The sequence below is a fragment of the Olea europaea genome, chromosome 12, assembly GCF_002742605.1.
Source record: "Olea europaea var. sylvestris chromosome 12, O_europaea_v1, whole genome shotgun sequence".
In the NCBI taxonomy this organism is placed as follows: Eukaryota; Viridiplantae; Streptophyta; class Magnoliopsida; order Lamiales; family Oleaceae; genus Olea; species Olea europaea.
In genome coordinates this window covers 9,782,425-9,801,857 of record NC_036248.1, presented here as the reverse complement: position 1 = coordinate 9,801,857, position 19,433 = coordinate 9,782,425, and the positions used below count along the sequence as shown (strand labels likewise).

The 19,433-nt window shown below is 32.6% G+C and overlaps 1 protein-coding gene across 1 annotated transcript; it reads right to left on the bottom strand.

Annotated features, from left to right (window-relative positions):
• Window positions 1–4,814: 4,814 nt before the first annotated feature.
• LOC111405547 (ethylene-responsive transcription factor 5-like) lies at window positions 4,815–6,046 on the bottom strand. Its single transcript, XM_023034492.1, has one exon. The coding sequence runs from the start codon at window positions 5,841–5,843 to the stop codon at window positions 5,130–5,132; it is 714 nt and encodes a 237-aa protein (XP_022890260.1). The 5' UTR covers window positions 5,844–6,046; the 3' UTR covers window positions 4,815–5,129.
• Between the last annotated feature and the right edge of the window lie 13,387 nt (window positions 6,047–19,433).

The following is a 19,433-nucleotide window of genomic DNA, read 5'->3' as shown; positions in this document are numbered from 1 at the left end:
ACTTTTTTCGATTTGTGATGAAGTTTTAATGAAATTTATCTCGTCAAAGAATGTGATATAGATAATATATATGTATAGTTGTTTGATACACTAGCTTGGATTTGTATCACGTATCAATATAATGTCTATGTCGAGGAGTTGTCGTGACTCGATAAAGTCAAATTTAAAATGGTTAAAATGTGTTTTGATCAAAAAAGATAAAAGTTGTTCATATTGATAATGTGAACTCTTATAACTAAAGTCTATATGAGCATCTTCTATCACATTTGAGATGTTCAATTATTTAAAGACACTTGATCAATGTTTAGAAATAGAGGGTCGAATAACATTACTCTTAAAATAAAGAGCATATTACTTTTAAATAGTCTTTTGAAGATGAACTAATCACTATGGTTTTGTGCTCAGCTCCTCTTCAATGAAGTTTTTAGCATTTACTTATCGATGCATATTAGCAACAAAATTTTAGTATGAAGTGAAGAGAAATTTAAGGGTTTTGCTAGGAAAACAGGGAGGCTGAGTGCCTCCCCATAACCTGTCAAGAAGGCAATCAGTCTCCTTGTTACGTGATCCGCCTCTATGTTACAAGAGCAAAACTCAAAATTTAATGCAAATATGCTCACATGCGTGCTCCTTTGTAGAAATAAGATTCAAAGCATGTTTGGTAAGATTAAAAGTCAATTAAAATCAATTTTTTGACTGTTATTTCACTATTTCAGCTGTCATTTTTTGAATTCTTCTCTTACAGGTAAGATTCATTTTATCTCTAACGGTCAAAAAATCAATTAACAAAATTCCTACCAAACAAGCACTCAATATTATATAAGATAGATTCTATAGTAAACCTTTATTTGAGATTATAATATTTATTTTTAAACTCTCTCTTTTCCTTCCGTTGACTCACTGCCAAATTAATGACTCCAATGTTCAAATGCAAGTGTCCGGGTGAAATGTATGGATTTATGATGAACAAATTGTGGTGTACCCATCCGTACAATACTTGCAATGCATGGACCAACCCTCCTTAATATAGCTAGCTAGCTAGCAGTGGATAAGTAAAGGGAGAAATAAATAACTTTTTAATGGCCCTGCAATCAATGAAGGGAAAAGTAGTTCACTTCCTCGAACGCTGTATTCGACTCTGAAATCGATTGTAAAAATAGAATACTCAGTTACTTGTGAATTTACAAGTGAAATGTATTGCATGCATTGTTAAATACAGAATTCTAAAAGGTTACGGAAGAAAAAATCATTAAATATGAACATTGTCTATCTTCTTGTCATCGATATATCTTACTTGATTCTATAGTCATAACCTTTTTTTCTTTCGTGGACCAAAAGTTTGTGTGAGAAGGTATTTGATCAAGTCGAGTTGGGTCAAGTCAATACACGAAATTATTACCAGAGGTTTCATTCAACCTAACCGAGCACAAATATTTTACTAAACAATTGCACTTGTGAAAATCTAGACAAAAGGAGTTGATTTGTGAAATGGCGAACTTCACAAAGCACTTTATTATGCTTACTAATTTAGTTAATTCTCACCGAATACGTTGAGATGTCTTTGTTAATTGCTTTTCAATAGGAATTGTGAAAGAATTCCTCAAGAAAATCTCTCAGGAAGAAGAGAAACTCGAATGGAAGCATAGGCTCGGAAAATTGGCCGTGAAAAATTTCCATGGCAACAAGGTTTCGACACGCTCTCAACTCGTTTCGACAATCGGTAAGTTCTTTCACTTCAACAAGGACTCCAATTGTTTTTTTTTTTCACAGTATCTTAGCAGTGTGTATTTGATTGACATGGAAAATGTTTTTCTTGTTTTGAGAAAAACAAAAACATGTTTCCATCCAAAGAAAATATTTTCCTCAAAAACTAGGACGTATTTTCAAAAATTTGAGAATATTTTTCCGTGAAAAAAATTGCAATCAAACACTTTGGAAGTTTGAATTCGAGTGAAAAAAATGACAACTTTCATTGACAATTTTCCAATTGAATTGTTATTGTATAGAGCTAATGTCCAAAATATAAAATAAAGAATTAAGTACTTATTCTACTTATTTTAGTTTCCTGTGCACGAAATTCTTTTAAATTCTAAATTTTAATTAATTACATGTATTGCCGTAGGATAGTCATACTCAATCACCTTCTGGCAATAAATATATTGAGAATTAAATTTTAAGATATGTATGAGGTGACACAGATTTAAATTGGACACTTTGTTTTTAGTGGCTGCAACTTTAGTTCCAGAATAGTTAATTGTGTGCAGCCATGGCCCAATTAATCTGATTTTACAAACATTATCTAAAATATACAAAAAGATAATATTAACTTTTCTTTTCTGTTCTGTTCGGAGCATCTCTATTTTTCGTAGCCTAGATTATAAATAGAAAAATGGGTATGTGTGCCACTTAATTAAATTGGGTTCAAGATTAGAATCTATTGCATTGGGAAATAATGTCTGGCTTGTCGATTGTGTGCCATTCATTCCAACATGGCGAAAATTATGTGAATTAGAGTGACTACTTGAATCAGGGTTTTGAACATAAAGATTCCACTGACCTATAAAAAGTGGGCCTAATCCTTGGGAATGCGGTAATACCTCTAAGTCTTCATGGATTGAACTGAGTTTGACTAAGTTGACAAAGAGAAGCATGTAAAATGTTTGTTAATTATCTCTCCCATTCTTGTTTAGTTCAATATTTTTATCGAGAGGAAGGCAAGTCTCCCTCCCTCTTGTACCAATATGTTACCATGGGGAGGTATAGATTAGGATGGCAAAAAGGCTCGTGGGCTCAAGTCGCTTGTGATCCGGCTCGCAAAAAGTTCAAGTCGGCTCAGCTCTTAGGGGTTTCGGGCTGAGCCCGTGTAGCTCGCGAGCAGGGTAATAAAAAAAAACCGTGTAAGGCAGCGTGCCAACTACCATTAAACAAAGGCAACCACTAGCTGCCGTTTAAAGGGGAAAAAACCAATAGGGAAAAAAATCGAGTCAGCTCGTCTCAACCCGTTTCGAAAGCTCAAGCCGAGCCTCGATTTTTTGGCCGAGTTTTTGCTCGACTCGGCTCGTTGACATCCTTAGGTATAGAACATGTTTTATTGGGCTTTTAGGGTATCTCCAATGAAAATTTCAAAATATCCAAAATTTCAAAATATCATTTTGCACCATAAATTTTTTTAGGAGAAAATCATTTGTACAAAAGAGGAGTTCTAACCCTTCTAGAAGAGACACATGAGGTCGATCCCATACGGGACGCATGAATGATAAAAAATTGCAAAAAAATGGTCAACCTCCCCCTTGTGTGTTATCTGTAGAGCTTCTATAAAGTTCTGTTCTGTACGTGTACTGGGGGTCATTTTTTTAATGTAGCATCATAATTTGAGTCATTTTGCACCAAAATGGTGTAAGTGAATTTTGCCTTTTTTTTTTTTTTTTTTTTTCCATTTTTCGAACATATTGATTAAGGGTATTTGTGTTGTTTTTATTATATTTTTTTTAATATAATAAATTATTATTATTACTATAATTTTGTGCATTTATAATAAATTTTAATAATATAATTAAGAATAATTAAGAATTTTTTAATTTAGTAATTATTTTCGTTAATTTAATGTAATTATTTCTAATAAATTAATAATATAATCAATTGTTTTAGCAATTTAATGTAATACATAAAACAAGTGAATAATTTAGCAATCAATAATAATTCAATACTTTCATTAATTTAATGTAATTATTTATTTAGTAATTTATATAGTTGTAAAATAAATAAATTATTAAAAATCTAAAAAAATGAAGCTGATTTTAAGTTTGGTGCAAAATCTGATGTAAAATGATGTAATACTTATCTCAAATTTTGATGCAGTGTTAGAAACGGTCTTAAGGTGATCAAATTAATTTATAAGTCAAAAATACAATCAAACATCTTGCTTAAATTGTGAAATGACTTATTTTTAAGCTTAAATTGAAATAAATCATAAGCTGAGTCCATATGACTTATCTTAAAAATAAGTAGAATTGGTAAGGGGAATTATCAATTTACCCTCCAGCTCCTCAACATTTACCACCAAGGAAAAATCATTTAAAGATACTAGTGGAGGGTGAGACCCTCAAAACAAATAGTGATTGCAATTTACCTCGCCCACCCCGTCCCGAATGGGGCAAAACAATTCATCCCATCTCGAGGCCTAGGGCGAGGATGCCCTGCCTAATGAATTTTTATTTATTTTTTTTTACGTGAAAATATGAAAGCAGAAAATCTTGGTTTGCTTCCATTGGAGAATTTTACGTGGAAATATGAAGATCAAGCATCTTTTGTATCAATAAATATGAAAAATAAATTTTTTCGTATATTTGAAACATATTTATATTTTCGAAACAAATAAAAATACTTACACGATAGAACAAATTTCTAATTATTTGTTCATCCAACCCTTAATTTATCATAACTTTGTTACTAATTAGTTGATTGTTTGTTACTTATTTGTTTACATACTTAATTATAACTATTATAACATATTTAGAGTTCATCTATTCAACATATTTGAAAATCGCTTTTTATTTAAACTTATTTTCTATCACAATTTTTTTAATAACATAATTTACATGTAGACTTATAATTTTTTCATACTTTTATCTACACATTTTCTAAAAATCATTTACACTATAAATAATTTTATCCCAAAACAAAAACTTAAATTTTCATAAAGTAAGGGCATTCTTTATTAAAAGTTCAACTTGAATGTTATCCGTATTTTATTGAACTTGAAATAAAAAAAAAAATTAAACGAGACAAGAAAATTGCCGGGCGGGAGAGGCGGGTTCTGGGCGAGGCGGGGAACCTGCCCCGTTGCCATATTATACACACAATTATTGTACATGATCAAAATTAAAATTAAAATTAAAAAAAAATCACAAATGAAAAAATTGGATTTCAAAATACGAAAATTAGTTTACTTTCATAAGATAGGTGCTAACCCTATTTTTTTAGGATGATGCTAGATGTACACCTAGGGAAGTTGAAGAGATGGAGGTATCAATCTTTCGTACCCTTAACTTCAACTGCCCCAACATTTTTCTTAATGCTAGAAAGACCCCAGACATTTAGCGTCGGGTTCATTTAAGTCCACCGAATTATTAAACCATAAGCCTTGAGCAACCCAAACTTGGATGGGGAGAGAACGGTGACAATGGCGGCACTTCGAAAATACCTTTCATATCTCCACCTTCCCAAACGCCCGTCCAACTTGACGGCGTTAAAGGCACTGCGGCAGCCGGTAATTCGTGCACCTCCTCTCTCTTCACCTCCTTCTTTTCTCTCTCTTCACTCCCAATTCCTCTCACCCTTTTCCCGCAAGCCTTCACCTGAGCATCGTTTTCCGGCAAGGGGTTAGATATTCCAATTTCAAGTGGAAAATTCAGTATAGCCTTGCTGCCTCTCAGCTTAAACGCCGCCCTGTCGTAAGCTTTCGCCGCCTCCACCGCCGTGTCAAAAGTCCCTAGCCACATCCGTGTCCCTTTTCTATTGGGGTCACGAATCTCCGCTGCGAACTTCCCCCAGGGACGTTGCCTAACACCCCGGTAATGCTTCCGGTCACCGGAATCTTCAACTTCCCTGTCACATACTGTACCGTTGCGAACATTGCCACTCTCAAAGTACTCAACTTTCTTGATTACTTTTGGGATAGCAATGTTCAGTGAAGGTTTTCTTTCACTAAAACTAGTTGGTTTTACAGGGTTTGTGTTAATAATCTGTGGCTTTGTTTCAAACTCAAAGTAATTTGAAGAGTTTTCTTGTATGGAATTAGAATCATCAAGAAGGTGTTGGCGTATGAATTCAAGAGATGCCATTTTAGACTTGAGTTGGATAAGTAATCAAGGAATTGACTGCAAGAAATGTAAAGAATTCAGATGGAATATTTGAGTGGAAATAAAGGAGTGAGGGGGGAATGATTTATAAAAGGGTGAAAATAATTTGGATGGGGAGATAGTATAGGAGGTTTCATGGAGGGTTCCTAGGTGGAAAGAAGAAGCATCGTAGAGTATGAGGATGCATGATAGTGGTTTCTTATTTGGTGACTTTCCACTAAGAGCCCGTTTCCAAGTAACTTCCATAAATTGGTGTCGATGTTGGGTGCCCAAAATGACTCAACACTCAGGACCGGATCCAGCACCTGACGAGCCGGCACAATCCCCCGTGCTAGATCCTCTGAGAAAAAAATTATTGAAGATTTGTGTTAAATATTTATATATAAATGGTTTTGTGCAAAAGATTTAACAAAATGGGCACGCTGCTTGGGTGGTAGCATCCTAGCCTTTGCATTAACAATACACGTTCGATTCCGTTGGCTGGCATTACGCCATTTAATTTTTAAACAGAATAATTAAATATTAATAAAATATTGTACCAGCCTTCAGTAAAGCGGGGATAGCTCACATGGTAGAGGGGTTCTTCTTTGTATGTAAGAGGTATGGGGTTCAATTCTATATCCATCCAATTTTTTAATTAATTTTTTGTTACAATAAATAATAACTAAATAACTATAGTTTTCGTTTTCAAAATAATTTCTTTAAAAAATTTATTCACTTAAATTATTACTTCATAATATAGACACTTTTATCATTATGTTTATTCAATTTATTTTATAAAATTCAAATTTGGACAATCTAAGAATTGCTCTTTATTCTTTTAAAACTTTGGAAAACAATTTTATTTTGGCATAAAAAATAGTTCTAGTTCTGAAAATCATTGTTTTCAAAATTTGGTTTTGGTGTCAATTTTTATTTATGACTAATGAATAATGATCTATGGTCGATGAGTTAATTGGCAATTTGGCATCAAAATGAGAATTATGAATCTATGGTTGGGATAAATAATTTATGTTGTATGAGTCATTGAGTTATGAGTTATAAATCATTTATAAGTTTTGATTTGTCATTTGGGAATTTATGTTTAGGAATATAGGATGAGTGAAAAAAAAAATCAATTGAGAGGATGTTGGGCTCAATTTAACCATGTGTGCTTTGTTTTTTAATCAATTCTAATTGAAAATAATTGGGGCATTTTTGCAGATTACTAAACAATTTTTTCAACCAAAACGAAAATCCATATCTATTTATTCTAATTTTAATGGTGTATCTAATTCTTTTAATTCCAGTCCATACAATTTTTTGAATATTATTCAATTAAATATTAATAAACGTCTGTGTCTCGCTATCACGAGCTTTAGCTGTTGACAGTAAATGTTCAATGTTTGCGGTCCGCCCTAACTGAACTCGAAGCCTAGATTCGTCCCTATCAACACTCATAAAGCGTCCCTATCGACACTCATAAAGCGTGATTAGTTGTTTTCTTATCACTTTGATTGTAAATGTAAGCCTGAGTAAGGGGGTAAATTTGAGCAAGACCATACAATACAATAAGTTGAATTTAATTTGAAATGGGCGTGTCTAGATTTGGACCTCCGCTACATTTCAATGGATGCTTGGCCCAAAGTATATCGACCTAAAAGGGTTGTGTCGGGTTATAACGATCTAGCGAGGTATGATTGTCTAATTTACCTCTCCAGGATTTGAGTTGCTTGTTTAGCTCTTGGCCCATGAAGCTCGATAAAATTGCAAGTCGTACATGATCCCCTATTTATGTTGAAAACACGATTTAGATGAATAATATATAATTCATCTCTTAGTTCCACATTTTAAATGAGAGGATTAATATAGTATTACAATCATGTAAAAATTTGAGTTCAAGTCTCACCGTTATATAGATAAAAACATGATGCGTTATGTCAAACATTCAAGCAGAATCCATTCATATGAAGCCATTTTTGAAAATAATATTTAAATACAGATAATATATCTTAACTTTTAAATGAAATTGTTAACATTTTCACATGCATGAAAGATTGGTAGTTTAAAAATGAGAAAATTGTAGTTAATGTATCAAACATTTCATTTATTAGTAGACTTGACCAAAAGCTTTCATTTATGCTACCGGAGGTACCAAATCTTTAAAAAATTTGCAGGTTCAATGCGGAATGATGATTCTCGTTTGCTTGACCACCAAAATCATTAGTTGACCTAGTAATGAAAAAATTAATAAATTCTTCCAAATAAGTGAAGGTTAATTTGGGCATTACACATTTTCCCTTCAAAATCAAACACGTCGGTTATGTATTCATTTCACTCGCTATCCACTATGGAACCTGCAAAAATTGACGAAGAAAAATGAAACGTTTGAGGCTCTCTTCCTCAACCTGTGTATGGTAAGTGTGCTCCTTTTTTTTCAGTTTACATGATGAAATATTGTGATTATGAAGCAGTGCGTGTCAATTGTCTTCATGTACTGGGAAATCTGAAAATGTTAAGTGATTTGATGACTTGGAAATTAATATACTATGTAATATCTTTTCTATACATATGCTTTTCTCAAACTAAAAAAGGCTAGGGTTTAAACTTTTCTTCTTCTTTTTTTTTTTTCCATTATTTTGTTCTGGGGAAAATTCAAAGTACTTCAGCATACGACTTCATCACGATGGAATTTTATTTGGAAAGATGAGAAATTTTGTGTACGAGCATGGTAAAATAAGTTATTAGACTATGTTGACCTGATTTCTTCAATAGATTTCTTCTGGACATTGCCATAAAAATGTTGGGATATTCTGATAGAATCATATATCTATACAAGATAGAGAAGAAGAGATTAAATGAGACATCATTTTAGTTGGTTAAAGATTCAGATTTCATGAATGTAGTGAAGTTGCTTAGTAATAATAAGATAGTTGAATTGCATTGCTTGCATGTAGTTGAGATTTTGAGTTGCCTTGAGATGAAAGAGAACATAAGGCTGTTCTTGTGGTTGATTGTAAGACTAGTGAGGAGTTAGTCAAAGCTCAAAAGTTTGGAGTACATGATTAACCAATAAATGAGCAACAACCATACTATGCTGTTGAGATTTATGATGAATCATTAAAAGGTGATGACTTGTACATAGTTGATAAAGTGGATAACATTGAAGCAGATGAAGAGTAGGTTATCTTTGGAGGAGATGATGTGCAAGATGATAGGCTTTAAGATGGATGTTGAAGCACAAGATGATGTTGAAGAGGCTGCGATGCATAGAATACAAACTGATCCCATTAAAATTGATGATGGTATTGAAGATGTAGAGCTTGAGAAAACGGAGGTTGATTTAACTAGGACTGAACAAGTGGCTGGGTGAATTTTGATGGTGGTTTTGAAGTAGACTTATATGAGGTACAATCTAATATTCATGACTAAAGATTCATGCCATTGAACCAAAAGTGCAAGCGATTGAAACTGATGTCTAGTATGGTGAAAATAAAGTAAAGCAATGTGAGACGATGTGGAGCATGGTGAACCCTATATTGAGATACAGGCTGGTGACTCTGGGGTACAACATGGTGTACCAGGGGTGCATGATAACGAATAGGAGATGCAGCAATGCGAATCGAAACATTTTGAGGCTTACTTCACTAAAGATATAGATGCAACTAAGCAAGAAGACCATGTAGATGAAACTGAAACTAATTATATTGAGGCCGAAACTAATCATGATGTTGAGCGAGAAGACCATGTAGATGATGTACAAATAGATTCCATAGATCTTATGCAACATGATAAATATGAAAAGGGTATTTTGGAGGAATGCAATGACTCGGAGTATGAGCAAGAAGAAAGTATTACTAGGAATGATAATGATGAAAACAAAGATTTCAGGTTAAGCGATGGTTTTGATATTGGCACGGATTGTGTAAAAGATGAGCAGGAAGGTGAGGCAATTCCTAAAGAAGAAAGTAGAACAGACTATGAAGACTCAGATGAGCTTAGAAGCTTACCCAATGACAATGAAGTTGAGGGATCATCCACCAGAAGGATGAACGAGTGCTGGTTTAACCCTACAATTGATATGGATAATCCTAAGTTCAAGACAAGTAACACATTTGTAATGATACATACATTGTTTAGCCGTTTGAATATATATATGACAATACGCTATGTTCATTTCTTATAGGGATGAAATTTGACAATGTCAAGACTCTAAAGACTGCAATAGTTCAATACTCAATTAAAAATTCCAAGCAACTGAAATATGTGAAAAATATGAGGACACGGATGCGATTTAGATGTCAAGATAACTGTCGTTAGGTTCTATATGCATTCCAACAACCAGACAATAGTCTTAAAATTAACATATTCGGAGATGAGCACACATTTACTATGGTGTGGCAAAATAAAAGGGTTAATGTAGGTTATCTGTCAAAAAAACACATAAGAAAGTTTAGGTCTGATCCCAAAATTCTAATGAGCTGTTTTATGAAAATTATGAAAGAAGATTGCATGTATGAGATTTCAAAGCATTAGTTATACATAACAAGATCTAAATGTGCAGAAGTAGTTCATGGATTGTTGTTGAATAGTACAAATTTTTATGGGATTATGGTGAAAAATTAAAGAGAACAAATCTTGATAGTACGGTACTGATTGAAGTTTCAGGCAGGGGCGGACCCACGTGGGGTCATGTGGGGTCAAATGATCCCACAGTTTTCTGGAATTTTTTTTTTTTTTGGGACTGAAAACTTAATTTTCTGCCCAAAAAGTCCAAATCCTAAATTTATGTCTATATCCATTATTTAGTCCATAAATATATCATATAATCCACCGATTTCTTCCCAAAGTGCAAATATCGAACGTGAACAGCAAACAACCGATTTTTCCTTTTTGTTCATGATACGTTGTTCGGAAAAAAAAATTTTGACCCTATAGTTTGAACGGTCTAGGTCCGTCCCTGGTTTCAGGTCATACTTTTAAAAGATTGTACATCTATTTAGAGGCTAGTAAGGAAAGGTTTGAGGCTGAATGCAGGCTAGGTGTTGGGTTGGATGATTGTTTCATAAAGTCTGTATGAGATGGGCAGTTGTTGGAAGCTATTGGCATTGATGATGAAAACTGTATGTTTCCCATAGCATGGGCAATTATAGATGCTGTAAACAAAACAAATTGGCAATGGTAGAGTGTTAACTTGACAAAACATAAATGTGCATGCATAAAATAGCAACTCACTGGAATACTATGTCTACGTGCAATATCAGGCATGCTTGCAAAGGATATAGCATATATGAGTACCATATTATAGCAAGGAAACATACTTCAAGTGTTACTTTCTAGTGATCTAACCAACGTCAGGGCCTAAACTATAGCCAAAATTGGGAAAGCACCCTTTCAACCAACCACAAAAGAGAAAACATGCGGGCAGACCAAAAAATAATGAGGAAGAGGTCATAGATAGAGCCACCTGTAGGAATTAAGATGCAAAAGGACTGGCATGAAGATGGTGTGTAAACAATGTGGAAAGTCTAGTCATAACAAAAGAAGTCGTAAGGGACCACTACCTGGTGAAGGTAGTTCACAGCAATAATCATAACCAACCACGTAACCTAAGTCTTAAGAAAATATGCAATTAAGATCGACAAAGGAGAAGAGGAAAGCACCTTCAACAGTAACCTCCAAGTCACAAATAAAGAAGTCCAAGAATAGAGGATCCAAATCTTGAACATGATGTGATCTATCCTATATAGTTTTGTTGGGAAGTGAACTTATTTTTGTGAATGTTGTGATTTTGTAAAGGGACATAGGATGATTCTTTTTGCAAATATTGTGTTCTTTGTAATATGAACTGGAAATATGTGCTTCCATTGCTACAGTTTTGTAAAGTGAACCATAATTTCTAATGGAATTGTCACAACTGTTGAAGTTGAAATTCTTGCATTATGCTCTGTTTTCATCAGGTTTTCAAATTGTATTTATAAAATCTTAGTTGCAGGCGATTAGGAACTATGTACAACCATTTGCTACTTCTTCTGCATATGTTACCAAATGTTTGGTACTTTCTATACAACTATTACAAAAAGTTTGGTTGTCCCTGCAACTGTTAGAAAAGGTTTGGTAATTATTATGTGAATCATTAAAAGGTTAGGTACTTATGCTGCACTATCTGCAGAACGTTTGGAGTGAAATTTGACCTTTAAATTTCACATTAAACAAAAGCAGAAGGAGAATTGTGAAAGAAAGTACCAGCATTAAATACAATACAGAAAGGGCACTTAATTTTAAAGAAAAGGGTAGAGCAGAATCACATTTTATATCTATATTTTACAACATCTAACACAAGTCTCACACGTCAAAACCTTAAACCTAAATTTCTGAAACTAAATATCCACATCCCACAAGCTCATCTTACGTATCTAGACTTCACACACAAATTCGAAGAGCTAGATCTTCCTCACATTTGGTCTTGTTGCTTGAAGGGTGTTGATTTTAGCTTCCATTTCCTTCGTTGCCTGTAATAGACCAAGAATCAGTCACCTTGATCTCTCACACATTGGATGGTCACAACACAAAAAAGAAGGTGTATCTATCCACATCTTGGCTTCAAAGACAAGTGATAAATCTTCTTCCTGGGTTTAGGTTCATTCACGATGTTTTCATCTGCATCGGGAAACCACGTCTACATACATTCATCTCCATATATGTGCTAATTTTTTCTCACTACCTATGGGAAAGAAGGATATTATAATAGTGAAAATGGAGGGAAATGAACAGTGAAGTGCAATAAATGGAAAGAAAATGTGTAATGCCCTGATTGCCCTCCACTTGTTTGAAGGAAATTATTAAATTTTTCATTAGTAGCGTCAACTAACGATTTTGACGGTCAAATAGACGGAAACCATCATTCTGGATTGGACTTGCAAATTTTTTAAAGTTTTGGTACATCTAGTGGCACAAATGAAAGGTTTGGATCAAATCTGCTAATAAATGAAAGATTTGATACCTCAACTGCAATTTTCCTTATAGAAGACGACAATATTTTAATCACATGTCTACTTCAATAATATTAGAGCAATGCTATAAATACAGAAAAATCAACAGAAATTTTACAGAAACAACATTTGGTAGTTTTTCGTTGGAAGAAAAAGAGATATATATATATATATATATATATACTGTCAGCACGGTGCTGACACGATAACATCCCGTCAACTTTTTGTCATAAAAGCTTGTACCTAAGGCTTTTTTTTCATAATATTATTATAAGTGCATTGTCAAGGAAAAAAATTCCAACCAATATTTATAAAATATTTTGAAACATGACATACAATCAACTAAATTGCGTTGAAATCTTAAAAGCGTGATAGAGTTATAGATTAAAAGAATTAATTATTATATTTGCGCATTAGGTTAATATTTTTTTCATTATGTGGAATAATCGAGTTTAATATTACAAAAAAAGACCATTCAAAATTTATAATGCCCAGTCAGTCGACTTCAAATCTTGGCAGATAGCATGTCATCAAAAACAAATACCACTCATTTCATACTTAGAAGAACGTTTTGCGTTCACAATTAAGCTTCATGTTGAATTAATAAACTAGTCCAACACATGATGCCGATGGTTACTTTTCCACCAAATATCTAAATTAATCAAATATTCCAACACTTAAAATTTATTATTATTATTATGTTGATATCTTGATGGCACGTGAGAAGACCATTGGACCAAGATCGATTTTTGTGTTTCAAAAGTAGTTTTCAAGGATTTATAGTCAATAAGTTTACGTAACAACTTGACTTGCAATCATCAACTTGCAGAGGGTCAATTTCATCCGTCAACTTGAGTTTGGCCCATATTTATGTCGATGGCCCAATTTTGTCGGGTCGGGGGATGAATCTGAACCATTTTAGAAATAATTTGGGAAAAGCCACTTATACAGAAAATTTGTTCACAGAATTGCACCAGATGGTCACACACGTGAGCCCCAGTCATGAATAAAAAATGCCAAAAGAAATTTCCCAGCCCCCTTATCGTGAGTAATCTGGTACTCTTATGTGAATCTAAAGTTATGTAACTGCAGCATAGACGAAATAATTTTTATATCATATTAACTGACATAATGGATAATTTGTAATTTAATTCGTGTCTTAGCTTAGTAATAAGATTATAACGATTTGAACTACTTATGATCTATCAGTTGATAACAAAATTTCAACTCGAATATTAGAAAATCAAATGACGCCATCAAAAATCATGACTACAACGACATGTTTCTCTATTATTGAAGGCAGGATATCCGCTTCATCGATAAAACCATTTTGTTGGTAAAAAGATTATTAGTAATCGTTTAAACAAAAGTAATTTTCTCGTCAAAAATCTGAATTAACTTCATTGAAGAATATCGGCAGTTGATAATCACTAGTAGATAATCTCTATCAGAAAACCATTAAATTTCTATTTAGGCCCCATTTATTTCTCATTTTTGAAAGAATGAGAATGAAAAATATAGTTGTTATAGACTTCCACATAAGAGATAAAAATTCAAATTTGATGGCTAAATATGATGAATAACAATTATATTTTTCATTTTAATGAAAAAAGAATGAGAAATAAACGGGGCTTAGAATTCCTTAATAATTGAATAAAGTTTATTTAATAATATAAATTTGATCCACATTTCATTTCCTTTTATAGCAATTGTACGCTTGAGCTTTTATTGAGGACACAATTAGAAAGTAGACGGCTGCTGAAGATATCATAATTGTTAATTTGTCGGTTGCGAGAAAAAAGTCTCCCTCCTCTGTCGGTAGCTTTTAGCGCCCGTTTGAATCTCATTACATTTCATTTCTTTACCTTTTAAGGCAATCAATTTAATTATTGAAACTAGTTTTCGACTTTTAAATTATTTTTTATATTATAACGTGGCATTTCAGTAACTATTTTTACTAAGGGTCCATTTGATCGGAGAAGTGGAAAAGACAAACTAATTTCATGTAAGTTGAAAAAGAAAAAATAACCAAAATCATAAGAATTTGATTTCCATGAAATTGGCCAAAAACATGTTTTAAGTGTTTGTACTTTGAAAAATGCTAACGTGACTGCCAAAGGTGAAAAACAAATTTTTTGAAAAATTTTGTCAATCAAACAAGCAAAAAGTGAAAGTTAAAATTCTTTTTCCATTTTTTCTAAAAAATAAAGGGCTCTCAAACATGCCCAAGTTTCTAAGACAATCTTGTTTTATGATAAAAAGTAATATCTCTAACTGTAAGTTTCTTTCGTTTTAAACTGAAATTCGTGTTAAATTATTTTGGATGACTTTCGAAATAAGAAAATTCCACTTAACTTTTATTATGTATAAACTCTGGAACCCAGCGAAAGCGAAGTAGATAGTTAGGAAGCAAAATATAGAGATATATATATATATATATATATATATATATATATATATATATATAAGGTTAGAAGGCTGAGAAATTGTTGCTTCCTAACTATCTACTTCGCTTTCGCTGGGTTCCAGAGTTTATACATAATAAAAGTTAAGTGGAATTTTCTTATTTCGAAAGTCATCCAAAATAATTTAACACGAATTTCAGTTTAAAACGAAAGAAACTTACAGTTAGAGATATTACTTTTTATCATAAAACAAGATTGTCTTAGAAACTTGGGCATGTTTGAGAGCCCTTTATTTTTTAGAAAAAATGGAAAAAGAATTTTAACTTTCACTTTTTGCTTGTTTGATTGACAAAATTTTTCAAAAAATTTGTTTTTCACCTTTGGCAGTCACGTTAGCATTTTTCAAAGTACAAACACTTAAAACATGTTTTTGGCCAATTTCATGGAAATCGAATTCTTATGATTTTGGTTATTTTTTCTTTTTCAACTTACATGAAATTAGTTTGTCTTTTCCACTTCTCCGATCAAATGGACCCTTAGTAAAAATAGTTACTGAAATGCCACGTTATAATATAAAAAATAATTTAAAAGTCGAAAACTAGTTTCAATAATTAAATTGATTGCCTTGCTTGACTTGATTGTCACGTGTTTTTTTACCTCGATCAAGTGACAATAACTTTATATTTGAATTGCATGTGTTGGCTAATTTAGTGAAGATAACCTCAATTTCGAAGTCTTACTATCACAATTTATTACACTATTCCTTTTTGTCACTTAAATAATATATTCGACGAAGAAATTTACTTGCATTTAGCTTACATCTCTAATTATTTCTAGTTAGGTATATAAACGTATTTCCTAAGTAGATAAACAAGAATTTCACACCTATAATACTTGTTATATATAATCAACATGTATTTTCACCAATAGTACTTATTCAAATTTCCATGACACTTGGGTTTTTATCTTAAAGAGTTATTTATGAGCAAATATTTTTTTTATATATATAACTTTTGTTTGGTGGAAATCAAAATTAAAATTTTAGTAAATTTTAATAAAAGTTGATAAAATATATATAAGTGAAACGTTATGAATTTAATAAAATATATAATTTTGACTTAAATTAAAATTTAATTTTAATTCAAACATTCAAGAAACAAATGGTCAAATCAAATGACACAATTTTCTGTTGGGTTGTCGTTCGCAGTTTACTGAAGCTCAAAAATTGCTGCAATTATTGACGGGTACATGATTCAGACCGCAACCTATGCACTCTTTGACTAAGTCAATATATAATATGAATTTAGTCCAATTACGACCGTCATAAGCAACAAACGTCAACTTTTCAAAATTTTGAACGAAGAAAAATGTTGTATTCCGTTTGATTCTCTGTCATTTCATTTAATACCGATCGATTTTGTCTGTCCGTTGAGATGACAGCGATTCGATCAATCAAATCTTGCAATGAGAAAGAGTTGGACTTCTTGGCTCTAGTTTTCATCCGGTGTGAGACTCGCTAGAATATTCGTTGTTTGTATATCATTATGTACATGATGAACAGTTCCCTCACGTAAGAGAGATCCACCATGAATAAAAAAAAATTCTGAGGGACCTATACACCATAATGCACATAGCAAAGTTCAAATATCCTTGTGAAGGATTTTTGAGATTTGTCAACTAGTCAATGAGAATGCTTATGAACACATGGGATGGGATGGCGTCATACGGTTCGGTTTCTTGGATTTCAGTGAGCATAAAGGAAAAGGTATAGATGTCAATTAATACAATGATGTTTTCGCTTTAATAATCTTCTCGTATTTGACAAATGATTTTGTATTGAATTTTCAATTATGCCTCGAGTATACTTATAAGGCGAAAGAAATACTACTTCGTATGGTTTATTCGACCGAAAAGAAAATGGATGGACACATACAAATCGACAATGATCGAGAACAATTTCGTGTGACTATAAGGCAACAAATTACCCATAGTCGAGGTAATCCTAATAAACCCCATCGGTTTCATTAGATCATGACATTCATCCTATTGACAAGTGAAGTCAGTTCATCATAGTTCGTGAGAGTCCAACAATTGATCATAGCTCATATGAGTCCAACCCCTAATTTTTAATCTATAAGCATCATATTATTTTATTGGCACGTGTATGTTTGTGTCTTGGGACTCTCACAAAACTTTCAAGATTATATATTTTTGTTTAATTTTTAGTCTATTCTGGCATACTGAAGTTGAAAGTAATATTGTAAAATAAATTTGGTGTTACGTGCCACAAATTTGTTTTATAAAAAATTGAATCTTTTTTCTCAGTGAAAACAATTGTTATGGAATACATCATTTTATTAAGGTGAGACAATTTTGAATTCTCCGATGTAGACATTTCGCTTCATTTTGGAGTAATCTTTTAATGAATAGAAGGAACAAAATTCTTTCTTCTAAAACACAATAGTACACAATAGTTCCATTAAATTAACTTATATAATAGAGTTTTAAAATATATTGTAATAATAGACAGAACGTGTGGCATGTCGAGCTAAGCTTTGCCCTATAGGAAGTTTCTTGCCCTCTTCATTTTAGAGTAAGCAAATAATTTGTTTGCTTTGGGTCCAATATTTAAATAGGTGAAAAAAGTTATGAACGTACCTGGAAGCTCCAATTATTAAAGGAAAAGACAAATTAGGATACTAGAATTTTGAACCCCAATCTTGAGAATTTCTACCGTCTCGCCCCTAAAATTTTGTAAATGAGGTAAATCGTGGAATGTGTCTCAATAGGCTAGAGAACAAGAACTGTCTATACACCGCGCCTACAAAGAGTCCAATTCAATGTCTCAAAAATCGAACTCTCACATTGTGACTGTCAGTAAGATGTGAGATAACCTCACTCTTATCATTTGCACCATTGGGCTATGCCCCGAGAGAGGAAAAATAAATTATATGAAAAGGACAAAGGTGATGGATAAAATATTGCCAAGAACCCGACGATATGCTCTGTTTGGATATGATTTATAAGTTTAAAGTGAATCTAGTAAGACGAAAGATTCACGAATGTAAAAACTCGATAAGATTTTGAGTTAAGAGTAACGTGTGTTTTCTTGTGCGATCATTACCGAGCGGTTATAACTTAATTAAAAAATTTCGTGGTCATTTGTGGTTTATTGAATCATGTTTGATTTGTATTTGTATTTTTCATGCTCGTTTCTTGTATTTCTCCTTTCCGTTGCATCTCCAGCGAGGACTAAAAATTACTAAATACTAACCTACTGTTTGAAATATGGATTTGAATGATGACTTTAAAATAAAACTTACCAACCTCACCAAAAATTGGATAGAGCAACACAAGAAATGAAAAAAAATAAACACTACAGAAATAATATTAAATTGACAAAGTAACACCAAATAAATGAAGGTAAAGTAGAGACAAGAATTGAACTTTTTGTCCTTAGAGATTTTACCCCGAAACGGTGCCTACGAGTGAGAGCAATCAACTTCCAAAATACAACAACTAACTTATTTTGTTTGTAGCACTCCAAAACACAGGAAGAGGGAACTAAATTATAGCTTTTATACACCTTTTGAATGAAATGAAAACATATTTTTTATGCAAAATTTTAACTAAGGAAATATGAATGTTTTTATTATGCTATGATTCCATATCATTGAGATGAAGTAAATGACGTTCTAATGGTCTAATTTATAGAGGGGAGATTGTGAGTGTAGAGACATGCATCAAAATCCAGCAACATTTGCCAAGGGTTGCAGCTTTTGTTGCCGCTCAGCATCAAAAACGAAAAGATTATCATTTGCCTGTCGCTCGAATGACAATTTTATTGCCCACTCACCGCTCGAGCGTTGGAGTTGGGCAAATGCCCGGCCAATTTCCCTCTTTTCATTCAATCTTGTACCATAATTTCTTATTCATCTAAAATTGGTTTTGAGATTCCAAACATACCACACCGATCTACTCAATGAGCGAACAAGTTGGTCTATTTATTTTCATAATTTGACTATAGGATCAAGTCCGAATATTTGACCGAAATTAACACAAAAGTCACTTTACCATGATTTATGCTTTAACCAATTCTAACCTAACCTTTAATTTTTTCCTCTACATCTTTCCACTTTTAATTTCCCATAAACAAACTCTTTAAGACATACAATTCATTTATTTAAAATTTGTTA

What these genes read in the sequence shown, in the direction of transcription:
- LOC111405547 (XM_023034492.1), bottom strand. Translation starts at nt 5,843, where the DNA reads ATGGCATCTCTTGAATTCATACGCCAACACCTTCTTGATGATTCTAAT.